At 42.1% G+C, this 20,051-nt stretch overlaps 1 protein-coding gene across 2 annotated transcripts in view; it reads right to left on the reverse strand.

Moving 5' to 3' along the window:
* LOC135089536 (arylsulfatase I-like) overlaps positions 1-20,051 on the reverse strand; it is a 155,615-nt gene that overhangs the window by 33,471 nt on the left and 102,093 nt on the right. For both annotated transcript variants that reach the window (XM_063985192.1, XM_063985191.1), the window contains one exon: positions 863-972. In XM_063985192.1, the coding sequence (XP_063841262.1) occupies positions 863-972 (110 nt within the window). The remainder of the gene's footprint in view (positions 1-862; positions 973-20,051) is intronic.

Raw genomic sequence — 20,051 nt, forward strand, 5'->3', positions numbered from 1 at the left:
TGTAGGCTGTGTTAACCCAAGGTTTGGAAGGTATAGTTCGAGAAAAAGAATGAGGAATGTACGCCTCCATGCCAGACACTATCACCTCTGTTATGCGCTCGGCACACAGAGACGAGTCTCTGACACGGAAGAAGTAGTCATTCCAAGGAAAATCAGCAAAATAGCTCATCATGTCCCCCCAACTAGCAGAGCCAAAACGCCAGAGGCACCTCCGTTTTGGGGGATCCTGAAGAGGGATTGGAGCGATAGGACAAGATACAGATATAAGATTGTGATCGGAGGAGTCCAACGAAAAAGACAGAGTAACAGCATTAGCAGGATTAGAGTAAAGGAAAAGGTGAATAATGTTGGGCGTATCTGCAAGACGATCAGGAATACTAGTAGGGTGTTGCACCAATTGCTCTAGGTCGTGGAGGATAGCAAAGTTAAAGGCTAGTTCACCAGAATGATTAGTGAAGGGAGATGGTATACACTGAAGTCTCCAAGAATTATATATATATATATATATATATATATATATATATATATATATATATATATATATATATATATATATATATATATATATATATATATATATATATATATACGAGTATATATATATAATTTGAGCCACTAGATTGGGAAGCAGAAGGAAAAAGGGCAGATACCACTTTGGTGTTACTCACAACATGGAAAATACCCTATGGTAGCAAAAGGAAGGTTCAGAAGAGGTGGTGAAGTCCTCAAGCATATATGGGAAGGAAGCAAGCAGTCCATGGCAAGCACCTCTCACACCTACCAAGAAAGGGTGAATTTTCCCTTTTGGGAAAAAATTGCCAATTATTTCAAATCATCTCTTCAATGGTCTACGTCAACGTACCTTGTCTAGTATGTGTGTAGTAATCCTCCATCCCATTGTAATAGCCATAGAACGTGTCGAACCCGCGGTATGTCGGTGTGTAGTCCCAGTCACAGAAGCCCAAGTGCCATCTATTGGAATGAAATGTTATGACACACACACACACACACACACACTATGTATTCAAATATTTATTTTTATTACAAGCGAAGCGAAGCTTACTATGGAGGTTGAAATTTCATTTGGAGCGGCCTGGCCCGACCGTAACGCTATTCAAACGCTAACATTTCCATAATCACGCGGCCGATCGTAACGAAATTAACACCATATCATGGTACAACTCTCAATTCTATATGATATAGCTACCATCTCTGCTGTTGCATTGTCAATGTTTAACTTGCAAATAATAGAAGGGTGTCAAAAAATAGGATTCCTTAAAAAAAATACATCATTTTCACCAACTTATTTTTGTCTCAATACGATCGGATACATAACATTGAACGCTGAATGAAATTTTCTATCCAGTGGTATGCACCACAATTATTCGCTTCTCGTAAAAGCTTAGAAGTAGGATGATTTTTTTTTTTTTATTAGGCTAAGCGTATCAGTATCAGTAGTAGTAGTAGTAGTAGTAGTAGTAGTAGTAGTAGTAGTAGTAGTGGTAGCAGCAGCAGCAGCAGCAGCAGCAGCAGCAGCGGCAGCAACAGCAGCAGCAGTAGCAGCAGCAGCAGTAGCAGCAGCAGTAGTAGTTGTAGTGGTGGTAGTAGTAATAGTAGTAGTAGTAGTAGTAGTAGTAGTAGTAGTAGTAGTAGTAGTAGTAAAAGCAATAGTAGTAGTAGTAATACTTGTGAACGTTATTTTTTTTTTATTTTACATTGGATTAGCATAACTATATAGATTCTTGTTTTATTAATAACGGAATTAAGCATTGATGACATATCTTTCAGCACACAAATCATCGGTAAATATTATTACTGAAAGTGTAGATTTTTTTAATATTGTGTAACAATCTGTCTGCATAAATTTTGCATTTCCTATTAAAGTAATAACAAACTAATGTTGGGATGAAAAGATTGCCTGATTATCTTTATCTTGCTAAGTTTTGCAAGCAGCTTTGCATCAAATTATCAGGACACACAACTGATGTAGTCAATAAACTTCACTGTAAAAGTGTAGACGACAACCATAGATACGAGTACTGTAATTTCCAGGAAACCAACACAGATTGTTCAAAATCCAGCAACACATAAAAAAAAAAGCTCAAAACCTATCTCACCTGCCTCTGAATTTTTTTTTTCTACTTTAAAAATCTCAGAAATGTACTTATTTTTACTACGTGAATTCGTAAAATAAACCGAAAACAATTCGGTCACTTAAGATTCAGGACAAAAGTAATTTTTTGGGCTGAGATAGTCTAATTTCTGCCGCCAGACCGCTACGCTCATATTAGCAGTGAGGAGGCAAAGTTTAGGAACTCCTTTATAAAAAACTTTATAAAACTTTCAGTTCACAGAGGGCAGTGAGGGGCAGGGGACAGACGCAGACGGTGCAATGAGTGTTGCGGCGCGTTTCAAAAGTTGGCTAGTGCACATTTCATATATACTCCATTATATGAATTTTACGCAATAAGCCATACTGATGGGCTAAAAGTTAGTACGTCTCTAAGACTTAAATGTAAATTAAGCATTTTAAAAAAAGGTCAGGCGGAACTCACTTTGAGGTATTTTCTTGTAATTAAGAACAAAAACTTATTTGTTGTAAGATGTTTACAATATAAGTCTTGGTTTTGAAGAAAATACAACAACTATGGTTATATTATATTATTTTCATGTTGCAGCAGTTCACGCCGCTCGAACAACCGTTCTGGGACTCGCGCCGAGTACATCCCCAGAACAACCAAGAAGCAGCCCATCATAATTAGGTTTAGATAAATAAAGCTAGGTATCCACTGTCCCTGATTATGAGCTTTGCACTGCCACTGTCCTTTCCTTAGTGGGAACAGTAAGTGTCTGTTGCCACGTCGTCAGATTGTCTTTACTCTCCACCTATGAAGGATCCACCTCAGTGAGCATGCTTTTGGACTAAATTGACACCGGCAAAAATAGAGTGATTTGGCTGGAAAACTCCCCCCCAGATCTCCTCCCACTTGTGTCCCGCTCCCCTCCTGTAGGTGGTGGGTGTACTCCCCTTCTATGCCATCCCCTCCCCCATCAAGGGGGACCGACGGCCCCCGACTGCGAGACTGGCTATCAGCCCAAATAAAGCGACATATGTGATTCTGCACTAAAAGACCAACATCCCCCTCTCTGCTGTAAATTTTTTCATAATAAAAAAGGTTATTGATTGCAATATTGATAATGTCCTAAATTTTAAGAAACTTGCCAGTGGAGACTTGCTCTTTCAGACTCTTAACTTAAGTCAAGTCACTCTTGAAACTCCGGTTCATCCTTGACATCGAGATCGAGGCTTTGATTCCGGTGTCCATGAACTCGTGTCGGGGATCTTTTTTTTTTTTTTTTATGTAGGAGGGACACTGGCCAAGGGCATGGAACCTACTGAGATCGTCGATTGCATGGCTGACCAGAATGTCAATGAAGCTAGAAAAATCATTAAAATGGTTAACGGTACCAGAAGGAGCACGGCCCCAGTAATTTTCACCTTCGGTGCTACTAAGTTGCCAGAGAGGGTTCATGTAGGATACGAATCCGCTCCCATTCGTCTCTACATTCCGAATCCTCTCCATTGTTTCAAGTGTGAGTTTTACTGTCACCATGGGAACGCTTGTCATTCTTGAGCTTACTGCGGTAGATGTGCTGGAGAGGGTCATATGGAATAACAGTGCACGCATTGGTAGAGAAATACCGTAATTGAAAGGATGCTCACTCCATTTTTCACGCGACTGCCCCGCGTGGAAAGTGGAGAAAGAGATCTGTACAATCAAGGCTACTGGGGAAATTTCTTACTATGAGGCAAGGATGCGAGTGAAGCAAACGCAGGCCGCGCCTGCTTCAAAAGTCTCATACGCCTCAACATTAAGGGTTCAGCCTAAGATGTGCAGTGAAGCTATCCAGACTGATCCGCATCTACCACCACAACCTCATCCTTAACCTATGCTTCTCCAGTTTCAAAATCTACATCTGCTACCAAAGCCTCTACTCCTATCACTTCCTGTGCTCCATTTTTTGTTTGCTATTTCTACTACCCCCAGCAAAAATGAAAAGGACGACAAATCTAATAAATTGAAATTCACAAAACTTAAACGCCAACTTTCTTCTCATGCCGTCCCAGCTCCCGGGCCCTCGAGGAGGGGTTCTCACACTCGCTCCCTCTCGACCAGCTCCGGGGAGTTAACGGATGATGAATCTATGAATCACCTCAGGCAAAGGCCGGGACAGGTTCCCCGGCAGCGCTTAAGAGCGCAAAAGAATTAAGAAACACGTCCAACACCGCAACTCTTAAGTCGTAATGTTTAAGATGTTACTGTGGAACTGTAGAAGTATTCGGAATAAAGATCCATGTTTGCCACTTTTAGTGAACATACACAGGCCGTCCATTATCTGTCTACAGGAGACGAGACTGCAGGATTAGCCTGATCCTACAGTGTTAAAACACTACCATACATATAGAAGATATGAGGGAAACGGCGTTACCATAAACGTATACAAAAATCTGACACAGACGGAAGTGACATTGGATACACCTCTGGAAGCTGTCGCGTGCAGGATGAGATTCAACGACACGTATCTGGCTATCTATTCCCTCTGCTTATCTCCCAATGCTCCTATTGTTGATGACGACATAACATCAGTGATTAGCCAGCTCCCAAGCACCAGGCTAGTTCTGGGAGACTTCAACGCCCATCATCAACAATGGAGAAGTGAGAGGTCAAGTGTACGTAGGGAGCAGAAAGTTAACATATTAATACAGATGAACCTCTGTCTTCTGAACGATGGAAGTGCGACTCGTGTAGATGATCGGACTGGTAACGCGTCTGCCATCTGTCTTTGCCCTCGCTAAATATACTCCCTGACTTCTCCTGGCAAGTCATCGATGGCCTCCATAGAAGCGACCACCTGCCCATCTGCATCCCCTATGCACGCGAACTCCCGGCCAACCCCCGCCCTCCCAAGTTTAACTTCAAGAGAACAGACTGGGCAGCCTTCCGTGGAGTTGCCGACGTGGGTATACGAGTATCTGACTAGGACACTGACACTATGGTCAGCAATGCAACACAATCCATATTACACGCCGTCGAGGCATGAATTTCGAAGACTTCTAGAGTTCACACAAAGCATGGAGTTTTATGGTGGACAACGGATTGCCTACAAGCACTTCGTGAGTGCGATAGCCGTTCAGCCAGCAGCCCAGTCAAGTAAATTTTATATCCTATAAAAAGGCAAGGGCTCAGGCAAGGAAAGTCATTCGTGATGCTAAGAGGGACTCATTCCAATAGTTTACACCAGCTGTGAACCGTACCACTCCTTTGCCATACGTTTGGAAAACCATACATATATTAAATGATAAAAGACCATATACTCCAATCACAACTCTCAGAATAAGTAACAGTACAATAGACAACCAAGCCGACATCGCCAGCTCAGTAGCCCAACACTTCCACCAGGCAAGCAGCACCATCCATTATGACCCTGCCTTCCTTCCTCGTAAGGAGGCAGCAGAGCTCACTGGAGGCGTAAACTCACGTGGAGGCGTAAACTACAAAGCAGAGTTTACGTTGGATGAGCTCCTTACAGTGAAATCCTGCAAAGGCTCCAGTCCAAGTCCTCCTTACCGAGGCTGAGCTCCACCAACACTTCCGGGCCCTTGTCGCCGGCCTCCCTCCATCCCTATACACTGACGGCTCCAAGATAGATGAATGTGTGGGTGCAAGTGTGTGGTCATGTGAGTGTGCCCTCAGGTTACGACTGTCTACCCATACATCGGTGTTTCCTGCTAAACTTTTTGCTATTGATAAGGCCATAGATTATGCATTAAATTCACTTCATCAGTCAACTGTAATTTTTTTTTTTTCTGGCTCTATGTCAGCCCTTCAGGCAATAGAGTCCGGCCACATGGATACAATTAAAATCCAGGGCAACACCATTAATAAGTTCAATTCTTGTCGTAAATCTTTCTCACTGACTTGGGTGCCTGGACATTCCAATATACGCGGGAATGAACAGGTTGACATTCTGGCTCGGTCTGCTGCAGAGCTCGAGGGAGCGTCGAACTTTTGTCAGGGTCTCCAGTAATGTCTCTCAGTTGGTAAATCATCAGTAAAACTCCTGTGCCAGAGTCACTGGGAAAACCTATACCTACGTACACCCAAACCCGTCCTTCAATTGCCCCACACGGTGGGAGGAGCTGGTCCGCGCACGCCTCAGGATGGGCTGCACCCTCCCTATACATATGCTCTCCTACATAGCCAACGCTTTGCCACTACAATGTACAACCTGTAACGTTACTCTCACTGTTGAGCACATCCTGCTTCATTGTGTGCTTATCACGAGAATCGGTCCTTGGCAGCTCACTGCAGGAGCCTCGGCCTCCAGCTAACGCAGACTACCCTTTTGGGTGATGAGCACCCGGATGTGGTCGATAAACTAATGATTTTCCTGACTGTGACCAACTTTATCAGAGAGCTATGATTTACATGTATATATTATGTCATTCATATATATCCTACTCTATGTACTGTATATACATGTATACAATATGTAAATAAGTACAATATATAAAAGTATGAAAGTGTGTATAAACTATGTACTGGGTGGTCTTAATACGAATGTATTTCCCATTTACACATATTCATAATACGTAGTAATGCTTCGTAGCCTCCCTACCTGTGTGCATGAGTTTCTTACCTCACCCCCTATCCCCTGGCCTGACAAAGGACAATAGCTTTTTGAAAGGATTAGGAACCCCATATGAATGAAGCGTGTGTAAAGGAATGAATGTGTATATATTGCATTGTATATCTAAAATAAATTAATAACACCCAAAAAAATGTAATGATTACAAAAGCTGAAAAGTACAATGAAAAGGAAATAACACAAAATTACAAAAAATGGAACAAAACAATAAAATGGCCCATTCAGTGTGATGACCAAAAAAAAAAAAAAATGTGTTTCTTCTAAAGCTCTCTCTCCAGCAAGTGTCTCCATCCATGTGAACATAACATTCCTTTAAACTGACTGTGGTGTCTGAGAGCGCTTCAGACACTGGCATTTCATCTACTGACGTACCACCAGTAGCATTGCCCTTTTATATTAAAGATCCATTCTCTAGATCCTTGTTTTTGATTGATACTGGAGTTCAGTTTAGCGTCTTGCAGCAAAACCAGAGGTCAGGAAGAGTGTTTTAGCTCTCACCCAGAGAGCTACTAATGCTACTCCAATCAAGGTCTATAGATTTCTGCTTGCAGTTTGTCTGAGCCTTAGAAGGAAATTTAAAAGTTCTTTTATCCTGGGTCACGTGGAAAATATTATCGTTTGTCGTGATTCCTTGTCACACTTTGACTTGTCGGTTCGTCCTAGCCACACTCTGATTGCAGATAACTCAACATATCTCGCAGCGAAAGGAAGTGATTCATACTCTCCGGTGGGGGGGGGGAGGGTTTCGTTTGCCTTTCAGACTGTGAAGCGCAATATAAAGCACTTCGGAATGAATTTCCATACATAAAAGGCTCATCTAACAGGATGTTCGCAACATTGTGATTCATCATATCCCATGGTGGTCCAGAATATATGGGTGTTGAATGAAATAGAACGTTTTAGCGTGAAATACGAAGAGCATTTGTGTCAAATGTATAAATATGTGCATAGTGACGTTAAGTGGATTACTTATAGGTGCACACTTACTTCACGTGGATTAATGACCAAAAAGAAGTAAAGCATCCCACATGAAAAAATCGACACGATAAAAGAAAAAATGACTAGTATATTCTCGAATTTGCTCCGGCCTACAACTTGAACTGTTTCAAAAGGAAGAATCAAGGTGAATTCCAGTATATGTTGGATCAAGAAATCATAACACCAAACAAGACCTCGTTTGCTTCAGCACTACACATAGTTCAAAAATCACTTCCCGATAGTTGGCGGCCTTGTGGCGACTTTAGAACACTAAACAGGATCATCCTTCCTGACAGGTATCCTATACCTTACCTCTGGGACTTCAGTTTCATGCTTCATGGGGTAAAAATCTTTTCAAGGCTCGACCTCATGAAAGCATACTTTCAAATTCCCGTCCATCTTGATGACATTCACAACACCGCTGTCGCTATTCCCTTTGAACTCAACGAATTAACAAGAATGTCATTTGGACTCAAAAACACCAGCTAGACATTTCAAAGATTGATGGACACCGTGGTTTGTGGATTATCGAACGTCTTTGTCTACATCGATTACATTTTGGTAGCCAGCACATGTGAGTCAGAGCATTTAAATCATCTAGAGGAAGTCTTCGTTCGCCTGAGGGACAACGGCATCTATAAAAACCAAAACAAAAGTGTCTTCGTTGTTGCTGAGCTGCAATTCTTTGGACGTCGCATCATTTCACGGGGCATCAAACCGCTGATGTCTAAGCTTCAACTAATCGCAAAGTTTTTTTCTTCCAGAAACCCAGAAGGTTCTACGAAGTTTCTACGAAAAGTTCTACGAAGCTTGGCTCTATCCTTTCTATCACATGTTCATTTGGTGTCTTGGTTCATGTCCATAATTTGCTTTTGGAGAAGACAAAAGGAGTTAAAGACAGTGTCCACTGGACTACTACTGCTGCTGAAGCGTGCAACACCTCCAAGGGTTCACTGACATCTGCAACCATACTTCATCATCCAGATCCAACAGCTCAGATATGTTTGTTCACGGATGCAAGCAGCATTGTAATTGGAACAGTTCTTGATTGAACAGTTGCACAACAGTAAGTGGGAACCTTTGGCTTTTTGGTCATGTAAACTATTTACAAACTATTTACAGTGCTTTGGCAGAGAACTTCTTTCTGCTTATGCTTCAATCAAACACTGTCGACCGTTCCTGGAAAGTCGGATACCGTTTACAGACCACAAGCCCCTGGTACAAGCAATCACGAACTCAAGAACAAGCCATGCACCACGAAAACAGCGTCACATGGATTTCGTCCTGAAATTTACTCCAGCATGTCAGTAGCCGAGACAGCATTGTAGATGACACATTATAACGAATTAGCGCAATATCAGCTTCAGCTAACATCGACTTCAAGCAGATAACTGAGCTACAATCCAGAGATGATCCGGCAACAACTACTGAGAGACTGCGTTTCCCTGGAACTCCTGTGTGTTGGTTCAACTGAAACAGCGCGACTAATTGTACCAAAGGATATGCAGAAACTGTGTTCCTCATCCTTCACAACATGTCACACCCTGAATGCAAGGCAACACTCAAGCTCGTTTCTGCTCGTTCCATGTGTCCCTCCATGAGGACGAATGTTTGTCACTGGTTGAAGCAATGCTTGTTCTTCTGTTGAGCTATTCCCTTTGGCCATAAACCGCTTCGAGAACATTCACCCGAACATCGTTGGACCGCTACCACCTTGCATAGGATTTCGTTACATTCTAACCATGGATGATCGCTACAGAAAATGGCCTGGGACTTTCACTGATGCAGAAACAGTAGCTACAGCCTTCATTCCTACGTGGATTCCCTGTTATGGAATACCCTCTACGATTGTGGCAGACCGTGGTTCTCGGTTTACTTTACGTCTGTGGAGACTTTTGACATCTTGTCTGGGTTCCACCGTCATTACCATGACCGCTTATCACCCCACAGCCAATGCTCTGGTGGAGCGTTTCCACAGCAGATGAAGAATGTATTCAAAGGTAATATCAAATGGAGTAATCAGCTGCCTTTATTCCTCCTTGGCATAAGGAACTGCTAAAAAGATCTTTAGTCGTCGTCTCCCAAACTGGCTTTTGGGAAAACACTGGAAATGACTAGTGATGATAAGGTCCACATGACTGTGCTAACAACGTCTTTCTTTCAGCATTACACAATCACTTCAGTGAGATTCGCCCCAAATAATCTCGTGCTCCAGTCACGGATGTTTTTGTAATGCCTGATCTCTTCACATTTTCGCATGTACTTCTTCTTCACGACAGATCCAGACCGAAGCTACAGTACAGTACACCTACGATGGATCATTCAAAGTACTGGGAAGAGCAGACAAGACCTTCACTATCCTTCCTAGAAAATGGGAAGAAATTGCCTCAATTGACCGCTTGAAGCCAGGATTTTTGGAGGATCTCCAACTACAGAATCCTCCAGAAAATCTAACCTTTCCATCTCCATCTTCGTCCACAGTACCGCCTATGCGAATGGGTTCAGCGTACTCTGCTACACCCTCTCAAGCAGGACCAACTACCTACCGTTCTGGTCGCATCAGCAAGCCACCAGTTCAATTCCAGTCAGAATCTGGGAAAGGATGTTGTAGAAGTTAACCTTGCTATAATAACAAAGAAGCTGTCCTGGAACCAACACCAAGTGCACAGGTCGAACAACCAAGGAGCTGTTCTGGGACCAGCAACGAGTGCACCACTCGAATAACTTAAAAGGTGATCGGGATCCTGCACGAAAGCTTCATTAACGGGACCAGAGTTTAGCGACCACAACGGTCAACTTGTCAGACTGAGCCTAAACACTGTACTGCGTGCACCGCTGTCCTAACACTCTAGTTGCCTTTTTTTCACCTCTGTGTGGAGATTTTGTTAGTCCTTCAGGCTTAGGGTTACTTAAATAAAGCGGATCTCCGCCAACAATTCCAGGCCCTCGTCGCTAACTTCCCATCTCTATGCAAACGGTTCTATGATAACTGGATGTATGGGTACAAGTGTGTGGTTGTGTAAGTGTGCCCTCAGGTTTCGACTGCCTTCCCACACATCAGTGTTTTCTGCTGAACGTTTTTTTTTTTTTTTCGCAATTGTCATTTTTTGCGTACTGTATGTCAGCCCTTCAAGCAATAGAGTCCGGCCACACGGATAAAATGGAAATCCAGAGCAACATTATTAATAAGCTGAATTCTTGTTGTAGATCGTCACTGATTTGGGTGTCAGGACATGAACAGGCTGACATGCTGGCTAGGTCTGCTGCAGAGCTCGAGGGAGCGTGGAACCTTCATCGAAATCTACAGTTATGTCTCATAGTTGATAGATTATCAGTAAAACTCCTGTGGGAGATTCAATGGAACAACCTCCACCCACACTCCATCAAACCCATCCTGGGCGAGTGGGCGTCCTCCAATCACTCCACAAGGCGGTAGGAGTTGGCCCTCGCATGCCTCAGGATGGGCTACCTACTCATATATTCCTATACATGGCCAACTCCTTTCCACCACATGGACCACCTGTAAAGTAACCCTCTCTATCGAGCACATGCTGCTTCAGTGTGCGTTAAAGGAAAGTGAGACGGTCCTCGGCAGCTTACTGCTGGGGCCGCGGCCTCCTGCCAACACAGACCACCCTTTTGGGGTGATGAGCACACGGATGTGATCGATAGACTGATGATTTTCCTGACTGAGACCAGTTTAATCAGAGAGCTATGATTTACAAGGATATATTATGTCACATATATGTATTATACACTTTTTATATACACTTATGATATGTAAATAAAAATAAGGAAGTGTATATGAACACTGCATGTTCTTAATATGAATGCATTCCCTATTTATGTGCTTACGTAATACGTAGTAATACTACGTAGCCTTTCTACCTGTGTGCATTCTAACAAAGAGCAATAGCTTTGTGATTGGATTAGGAACTCCGTATGAATGAAGCGTGTGTATTGTATATTTCAAAAATAAATTAATGAAACACAAAAATAAATAAAAATAGGTAATACTGCTAAAGATACAATCAAAACTAAAATAAAACAAAAAATAATAAAAAATTAAATTAAAAAAAGATCTAATACCCACGTTAGAATGATGGCCACACACAAAAAAAAACCTCTCTCTTTCTCTCTCTCTCTCTCTCTCTCTCTCTCTCTCTCTCTCTCTCTCTCTCTCTCTCTCTCTCTCTCTCTCTCTCTCTCTCTCTCTCTCTCTCTCTCTCTCTCTCTCTCTCTCTCTCTCTCTCTCTCTCTCTCTCTCTCATGGGGCTGACTATCCACATGGTGGCAGGGCTATTCTCTGTACGTGTGGCTTTTTCCCTTTCTTCTTCTGTCAACTAAGCAGGGTATTTTTCTTAGACTTAATTGTACTTTGTCATTTTCTAAATGCTTGTTGTACACTGTAATTTGTTAATTCTGGTAATTCTTTTGTCAATTAAGACAAAATTTCTTTTAATATTTAGTTTTATTATAACATCAAAATGGTACCCCTGTGTTTTTGTCAACCATTGACCCTACGACGTTTCCTACAAATTTTGTGTGCTGATAATTTGGCAAAAAGTATCTTGCATGAATATAGAAAAGTCGAGATAATTAGGAACTCTTTTCAGAACAGCAACTCAGTTAAGTGGCGCAGCGTAGTGACAGAGAGCTTGGAACGTCCGTCTTTGCAACACCACTTATACGTACTTACTTTTATGTGTCCTTTATTACGTACAGTTCTAGGAAGACGAACAATAAACGTTAATAATAATAATAATAATAATAATAATAATAATAATAATAATAATAATAGTAATAATAATAATAATAATTATTATTATTATTATAATAATGATAATAATAATAATAATAAATAATAATAATAATAATGATAATAATAATAAGAATAATAATAAAAGTGATAATAATAATAATAATAATAATAATAATAATAATAATAATAATAATAATAATAATAATATAGGAGTGATACCTTATTGGCAGTGGACACCATTAGCTACAGTAATTACCACCAGGGGCGTTTCATCATCCTGACAGAGGTGAGTCTGTGAACCTGCCTCCAACTCAGCTGTACCCTCCGTGAGGTTTCCCTTTGTTTTTCATAACACAAGAGGGTAGTCACATCTTCTGATTTAAAGATAACTCTTTCTTACTAAACTACACTACATCACCTTACAATCAAAATTCAATATTTAAATGGGGCCATCATATATAAACTCGGCGCCAACATTTGGGGAGAGAGGAAGTACCTAAAATATTGCTAGATTAAACTACTCATCAACTAGCGACCTACAGTGTCTCGACACAACCCTCAACAATTTTTATAGAAACTTTTATATGAATTTTTATATGAACTAACGGTGCAACATTCGCACCGTTAGACTTAACTTCTAATCTGTGAAGCATCATCTCTCCTCTACTAAACTTCTCTTTATCGAAACAAAGATGTCAGAAGCTATTGATATAAGTACCAATTTTATTCACTCCCTCTTTCTTTATCTATAATTTCAATAGAAAGTTGAATGTTACGAGTATGTTCCAAATTAGTATTTCCTTTTATAACCACAATCTGAAGCATGAATTTTCTGCCATCAGGCTTCGATTGCAGTCACTCACAGACAAAATTCATCTGTGTTGTATATTTCACCTGACTCCTCATTACATAGGAAATTCTTTGACTGCTTTACTTCCAAGGCGGAGCACATTCTGAACTCTTTGCATTCCGCAGTGATCTCCATTCTTGGAGAATTCAATATTCACCACCAGCTCTGGCTTTCATCTCCCTTCACTGACTAATCTGGTGAACTGATTAATTTTGTTAACTCTCACGACTTAGAGCAATCAGTGCAGCACCCTATAAGTATCACTGACCATGTTGAAGATACACTCAACGTTCTTGACCTTTTCCTCACATCTGATTATGTTGGTTAATTTGTCACTCTGTCCTCTCTGTTGTATTCTTCTGATCATAACGTCATATATGTATCTTGCCATTTTCAACCAATTCCACCTCTGCAACCTCCAAGGCGGAGGCTCCGGCAATTTGTCTGTGCTAATTTGGGGTACCTGAGGGGGTATTATTCTGATTTTCCATAGAATGACCACTGCTTCCGTGCTTTGGCTCCATCTACTCGTGACGAACGCATAACGAACGTGATTGTGTTTGGTGTGAAGGCGTACATTCCACACTCTATTCTTTCTTCCTAAACCTTAAGGTTTTGGTTTACTGCAGTCTGTGATTGTGACATGCATGATATAGAAGTTATCCACAAATTGTATCCTAGCCTTACATCCGAAACTCGTGCATTCTGTATTTCATGGCAAAAATGTTCTTCAGCTTGCCGAAAAGCCTTTACACACACACACACACACACACACACACACACACACACACACACACACACACACACACACACACACACACACACACACACACACACACATATATATATATATATATATATATATATATATATATATATATATATATATATATATATATATATATATATATATATATATATATATATATATATATATATTTTTTTTTTTTTTTTTTTTTTTTTTTTTTTTTGATGTAGGAAGGATACTGGCCAAGGGCAACAAAAAATCTAATAAAAAAAAATGCCCACTGAAATGCCAGTCCCATAAAAGGGTCAAAGCAGTGGTCAAAAATTGGTGGATAAGTGTCTTGAAACCTTCCTCTTAAAGGAATTCAAGTCGTAGGAAGGTGAAAATACAGAAGCAGGCAGGGAGTTCCAGAGTTTACCAGAGAAAGGGATGAATGACTGAGATTACTGGTTAACTCTTGCGTTAGAAAGGTGGACAGAATAGGGGTGAGAGAAAGAACAAAGTCTTGTGCAGCGAAGCCGCGGAAGGAGGGGAGGCATAAGAACATAAGAACATAAGAAATAAGGGAAGCTGCAAGAAGCGACCAGGCTTACACGTGGCAGTCCCTGTATGAAACACACCTACCTATTTCCATCTGCTATCCCCATCCATAAACTTGTCTAATCTTCTGTTAAAGCTCTCTAGTGTCCTAGCACTAACTACATGATTACTGAGTCCGTTCCACTGATCTACCACACTACTTGAGAACCAATTTTTTCCTATTTCCTTCCTAAACCTAAATTTTTCAAGCTTGAACCCGTTATTTCTTGTTCTACCCTGGTTGCTGATCCTAAGAATTTTGCTTACATCTCCCTTGTTATAACCCTTATACCACTTAAAGACTTCTATCTGGTCCCCTCTTAACCTACGTCTCTCTAAGTTAGCAATATCAGAAGAGCAGTTAGCATGAAAACAGCGGTAGAAGACAGGTAGATATGCAACATTGCGGCGGTGAGAGAGAGGCTGAAGACAGTCAGTTAGAGGAGAGGAGTTGATGAGACGAAAAGCTTTTGATTCCACCCTCTCTAGAAGAGCAGTATGAGTGGAACCCCCCAGACATGTGAAGCATACTCCATACATGGACGGATAAGGTCCTTGTGCAGAGTTAGCAGCTGGGAGGGTGAGAAAAACTGGCGGAGACGTCTCAGCTCACCTAACTTCATAGAAGCTGTTTTAGCTAGAGATGAGATGTGAAGTTTCCAGTTCAGATTATAAGTAAAGGACAGACCGAGGATGTTCATTGTAGAAGTGGGAGACAGTTGAGTGTCATTGAAGAAGAGGGGATAGTTGTCTGGAAGGTTGTGTCGAGTTGATAGATGGAGGAATTGAGTTTTTGAGGCATTGAACAATACCAAGTTTGCTCTGCCCCGATCAGAAATTTTAGAAAGATCAGAAGTCAGGCGTTCTGTGGCTTCCCTGCGTGATATGTTTACCTCCTGAAGGGTTGGACGTCTATGAAAAGACGTGGAAAAGTGCAGGGTGGTGTCATTAGCATAGGAGTGGATAGGAAAAGAAGTTTGGTTTAGAAGATCATTAATGAATAATAAGAAGAGAGTGGGTGACAGGACAGAACCCTGAGGAACACCACTGTTAATAGATTTAGGAGAAGAACAGTGACCGTCTACCACAGCAGCAATAGAACGGTCAGAAAGGAAACTTGAGATGAAGTTACAGAGAGAAGGATGGAAACCGTAGGAGGGTAGTTTGGAAATCAAAGCTTTGTGCCAGACTCTATCAAAGGCTTTTGATATGTCCAAGGCAACAGCAAAAGTTTCACCAAAATCTCTAAAAGAGGATGACCAAGACTCAGTAAGGAAAGCCAGAAGATAACCAGTAGAGCGGCCTTGACGGAAACCATACTGGCGATCAGATAGAAGGTTGTGAAGTGATAGATGTTTAAGAATCTTCCTGTTGAGGATAGATTCAAAAACTTTAGATAGGCAGAAAATTAAAGCAATAGGACGGTAGTTTGAGGCATTAGAGCGGTCACCCTTTTTAGGAACAGGTTGAATGTAGGTAAACTTCCAGCAAGAAGGAAAGGTAGATGTTGAAAGACAGACCTGAAAGAGTTTGACTAGGCAAGGTGCAAGCACGGAGGCACAGTTTCGGAGAACAATAGGAGAGACCCCATCAGGTCCAAAAGCCTTCCGAGGGTTTAGGCCAGCGAGGGCATGGAAAACATCATTGCGAAGAATTTTAATAGGTGGAATGAAGTAGTCAGAGGGTGGAGGAGAGGGAGGAACAAGCCCAGAATCGTTCAATGTAGAGTTTTTAGCAAAGGTTTGAGCAAAGAGTTCAGCTTTAGAAATAGATGTGATAGCTGTGGTGCCATCTGGTTGAAGTAGAGGAGGGAAAGAAGAAGAAGCAAAGTTATTGGAGATATTTTTGGCTAGATGCCAGAAATCACGAGGGGAGTTAGATCTTGAAAGGTTTTGACATTTTCTGTTAATGAAGGAGTTTTTGGCTAGTTGGAGAACAGACTTGGCATGGTTCCGGGCAGAAATATAAAGTGCATGAGATTCTGGTGATGGAAGGCTGAAGTACCTTTTGTGGGCCACCTCTCTATCATGTATAGCAAGAGAACAAGCTGTGTTAAACCAAGGTTTAGAAGGTTTAGGACGAGAAAAAGAGTGAGGAATGTACGCCTCCATGCCAGACACTATCACCTCTGTTATGCGCTCAGCACACAAAGACGGGTCTCTGACACGGAAGCAGTAGTCATTCTAAGGAAAATCAGCAAAATACCTCCTCAGGTCCCCCCAACTAGCAGAGGCAAAACGCCAGAGGCACCTTCGCTTAGGGGGATCCTGAGGAGGGATTGGAGTGATAGGACAAGATAAAGATATGAGATTGTGATCGGAGGAGCCCAACAGAGAAGAAAGGGTGACAGCATAAGCAGAAGGATTAGAGGTCAGGAAAAGGTCAAGAATGTTGGGCGTATCTCCAAGACGGTCAGGAATACGAGTAGGGTGTTGCACCAATTGCTCTAGGTCATGGAGGATAGCAAAGTTGTAGGCTAGTTCACCAGGATGGTCAGTGAAGGGAGAGGAAAGCCAAAGCTGGTGGTGAACATTGAAGTCTCCAAGAATGGAGATCTCTGCAAAAGGGAAGAGGGTCAGAATGTGCTCCACTTTGGAAGTTAAGTTGTCAAAGAATTTCTTATAGTCAGAGGAGTTAGGAGAGAGGTATACAGCACAGATAAATTTAGTATGAGAGTGACTCTGTAGTCGTAGCCAGATGGTGGAAAACTCGGAAGATTCAAGAGTGTGGGCACGAGAGCAGGTTAAGTCATTGCGCACATAAACGCAGCATTCAGCTTTGGATCGAAAATGAGGATAGAGAAAGTAGGAGGAAACAGAAAAGGGGCTACTGTCAGTTGTTTCAGACACCTGAGTTTCAGTGAGGAAAAGAAGATGAGGTTTAGAAGAGGAGAGGTGGTGTTCTACAGATTGAAAATTAGATCTTAGACCGCGAATGTTGCAGAAGTTAATGAAGAAAAAGTTGAGGGGGGTGTCAAGACACTTAGGGTCGTCGACAGAAAGGCAGTCCGACCTGGAGACATTTATGGTCCCCTCCCCAGATGGGGACTCCGAGGTGACTCTGTGTTGACTCTGTGAGGTGACTCTGTGTTGACACACAGAGCTTTCAGCTCTGTGTGTCAACATCTACCTTTCCTTCTTGCTGGAAGTTTGCTACATTCAACCTGTTCCTAAAAAGAGTGACCGTTCTAATCCCTTAAACTACCGTCCTATTGCTTTAATTTCCTGCCTATCTAAAGTTTTTGAATCTATCCTCAACAGGAAGATTCTTAAACATCTATCACTTCACAACCTTCTATCTGATCGCCAGTATGGGTTCCGTCAAGGCCGCTCTACTGGTGATCTTCTGGCTTTCCTTACTGAGTCTTGGTCATCCTCTTTTAAAGATTTTGGTGAAACTTTTGCTGTTGCCTTGGACATATCTAAAGCTTTTGATAGAGTCTGGCACAAAGCTTTGATTTCCAAATCAAACTAAGTTTCCTTTCTGACCGTTCTATTGCTGCTGTGGTAGACGGTCACTGTTCTTCTCCTAAATCTATTAACAGTGGTGTTCCTCAGGGTTCTGTCTTGTCACCCACTCTGTTCTTATTATTCATTAATGATCTTCTAAACCAAACTTCTTGTCCTATCCACTCCTACGCTGATGATACCACCCTGCACTTTTCCACGTCTTTTCATAGACGTCCAACCCTTCAGGAGGTAAACATATCACACAGGGAAGCCACAGAACGCCTGACTTCTGATCTTTCTGATGCTAACTGCTCTTCTGATCTTGTTAACTGCATGCCTCTCCTCCTGCCGCGGCCTCGCTGCACAAGACTTTCTTCTTTCTCTCACCCCTATTCTGTCCACATATCTAACGCAAGATTTAACCAGTATTCTCAATCATTCATCCCTTTCTCTGGTAAACTCTAGAACTCCCTGCCTGCTTCTCTATTTCCACCTTCCTATGACTTCAATTCTTTCAAGAGGGAGGTTTCAAGACACTTATTGATCAATTTTTGACCACTGCTTTGACCCTTTTATGGGACTGGCATTTCAGTGGGCATTTGTTTATTAGATTTTCGTTGCCCTTGGCCAGTGTCCTTCCTACAAAAAAAAAATATGTAGAGCAGTTCATTAATGTGGCCGAGAAATAATTAGTACCACTGCTTCGTGAGAAAAGGTTTAAAAGCCTGAAGGAGGCAGCTACGTGGGCAGATGACCACGTGTTGGTACATCTACCTGTACCACGGTGGGTTGGTGACGGGGCTACTAATATTTCGTCTGGTGGCGCGGCCGGTGTCAGTTTGTATTTTCCACGTTTTAGTGGTGGCTTCAGTAGTAAGTCAGGGCGAGTAAACTCAGTCAGTAATAAGTCTCCAATCAGTCCACAACGGAGACAGACGGGGAGCATGCAACACAGCACTCCCAGGTATAGCGTGCAACCCACGTGTTATTATTATAGAAATAATGGATACTTCAGATTTAATTCTTCCAAATTAATGACAGCCACAGCTTGGACGACGCCCCAGAAGCTAATGGCTTTGACTGTGTAGCATGGCCGTGACCCGCAGAGTGATGAGATCCGACCTGTATTTGCTTGTGAGGATATAAAGGCCGGGAGTACTACCCACTCTTCTGTTGTTACTTTACCGTCCCCTGTGAGATCTGAATTAGACTGGTGTCGTCCTACTTGCACAAAGATTCCTTCTTTCTTTCCTAATGTGCTTGTCATCCATGAAATCAGCTGTGATAATATGGCCCAGGTATGAGAACGCTCGCACTTATTCGAGCTTGGTGACGCCTCGATAAATGGCCGGAGGCGTCAGGGGCGGCTCGCTTAGGTGGAATGCACATACACACGGACTAAGCTGTGCTAAATTTAATGTAGTGCTTTCTAGCAAATTCGTCGGGGAGTCGTAACAAGTCATTTAGCGCCGCTGCACTCGGGCAAACCAGGGCTAGGAAATTCACATAAGAAAAGTTATTTGATGCCACACCTGACGGCCCACACGAGAGCGGTTCAACATTATGTTGAGTTCGTCCGCTTATAGGTTGAACAGGTGCCGGCTCAGCACGGATCTCTGCCTTTTTTCATTGTGCATGGAGAAGACCGCCGACACTGCACCACCCCACCTAGCCCGAAGCAGCTGCCTTGTGTACCATCGTTACAGCAGTTGCACCAAGTACACCAGGGCCCTTCCTACTAACAGCTTGGAAAACACTTCAAAATAACTCACTCTATCAAATGCAGTCTCCGTATCAATAAAACAAATAAAAAGAGGGGTGTTGAGTCCACGAAAATAATTTATAGTTTCTTTCAAACTAAAAAAGCACATCTCTGTGCAATGGTGCCTTTTGAAAACAGATTGATTGCCTGTGGAATGTAGAACATCCATAAGCCTGTTATAGAGAAGCTGCTCAAACACTTTGGAGACCGCC

Source organism: Scylla paramamosain, chromosome 33 (assembly GCF_035594125.1).
Source record: "Scylla paramamosain isolate STU-SP2022 chromosome 33, ASM3559412v1, whole genome shotgun sequence".
Classification (NCBI taxonomy): domain Eukaryota; kingdom Metazoa; phylum Arthropoda; class Malacostraca; order Decapoda; family Portunidae; genus Scylla; species Scylla paramamosain.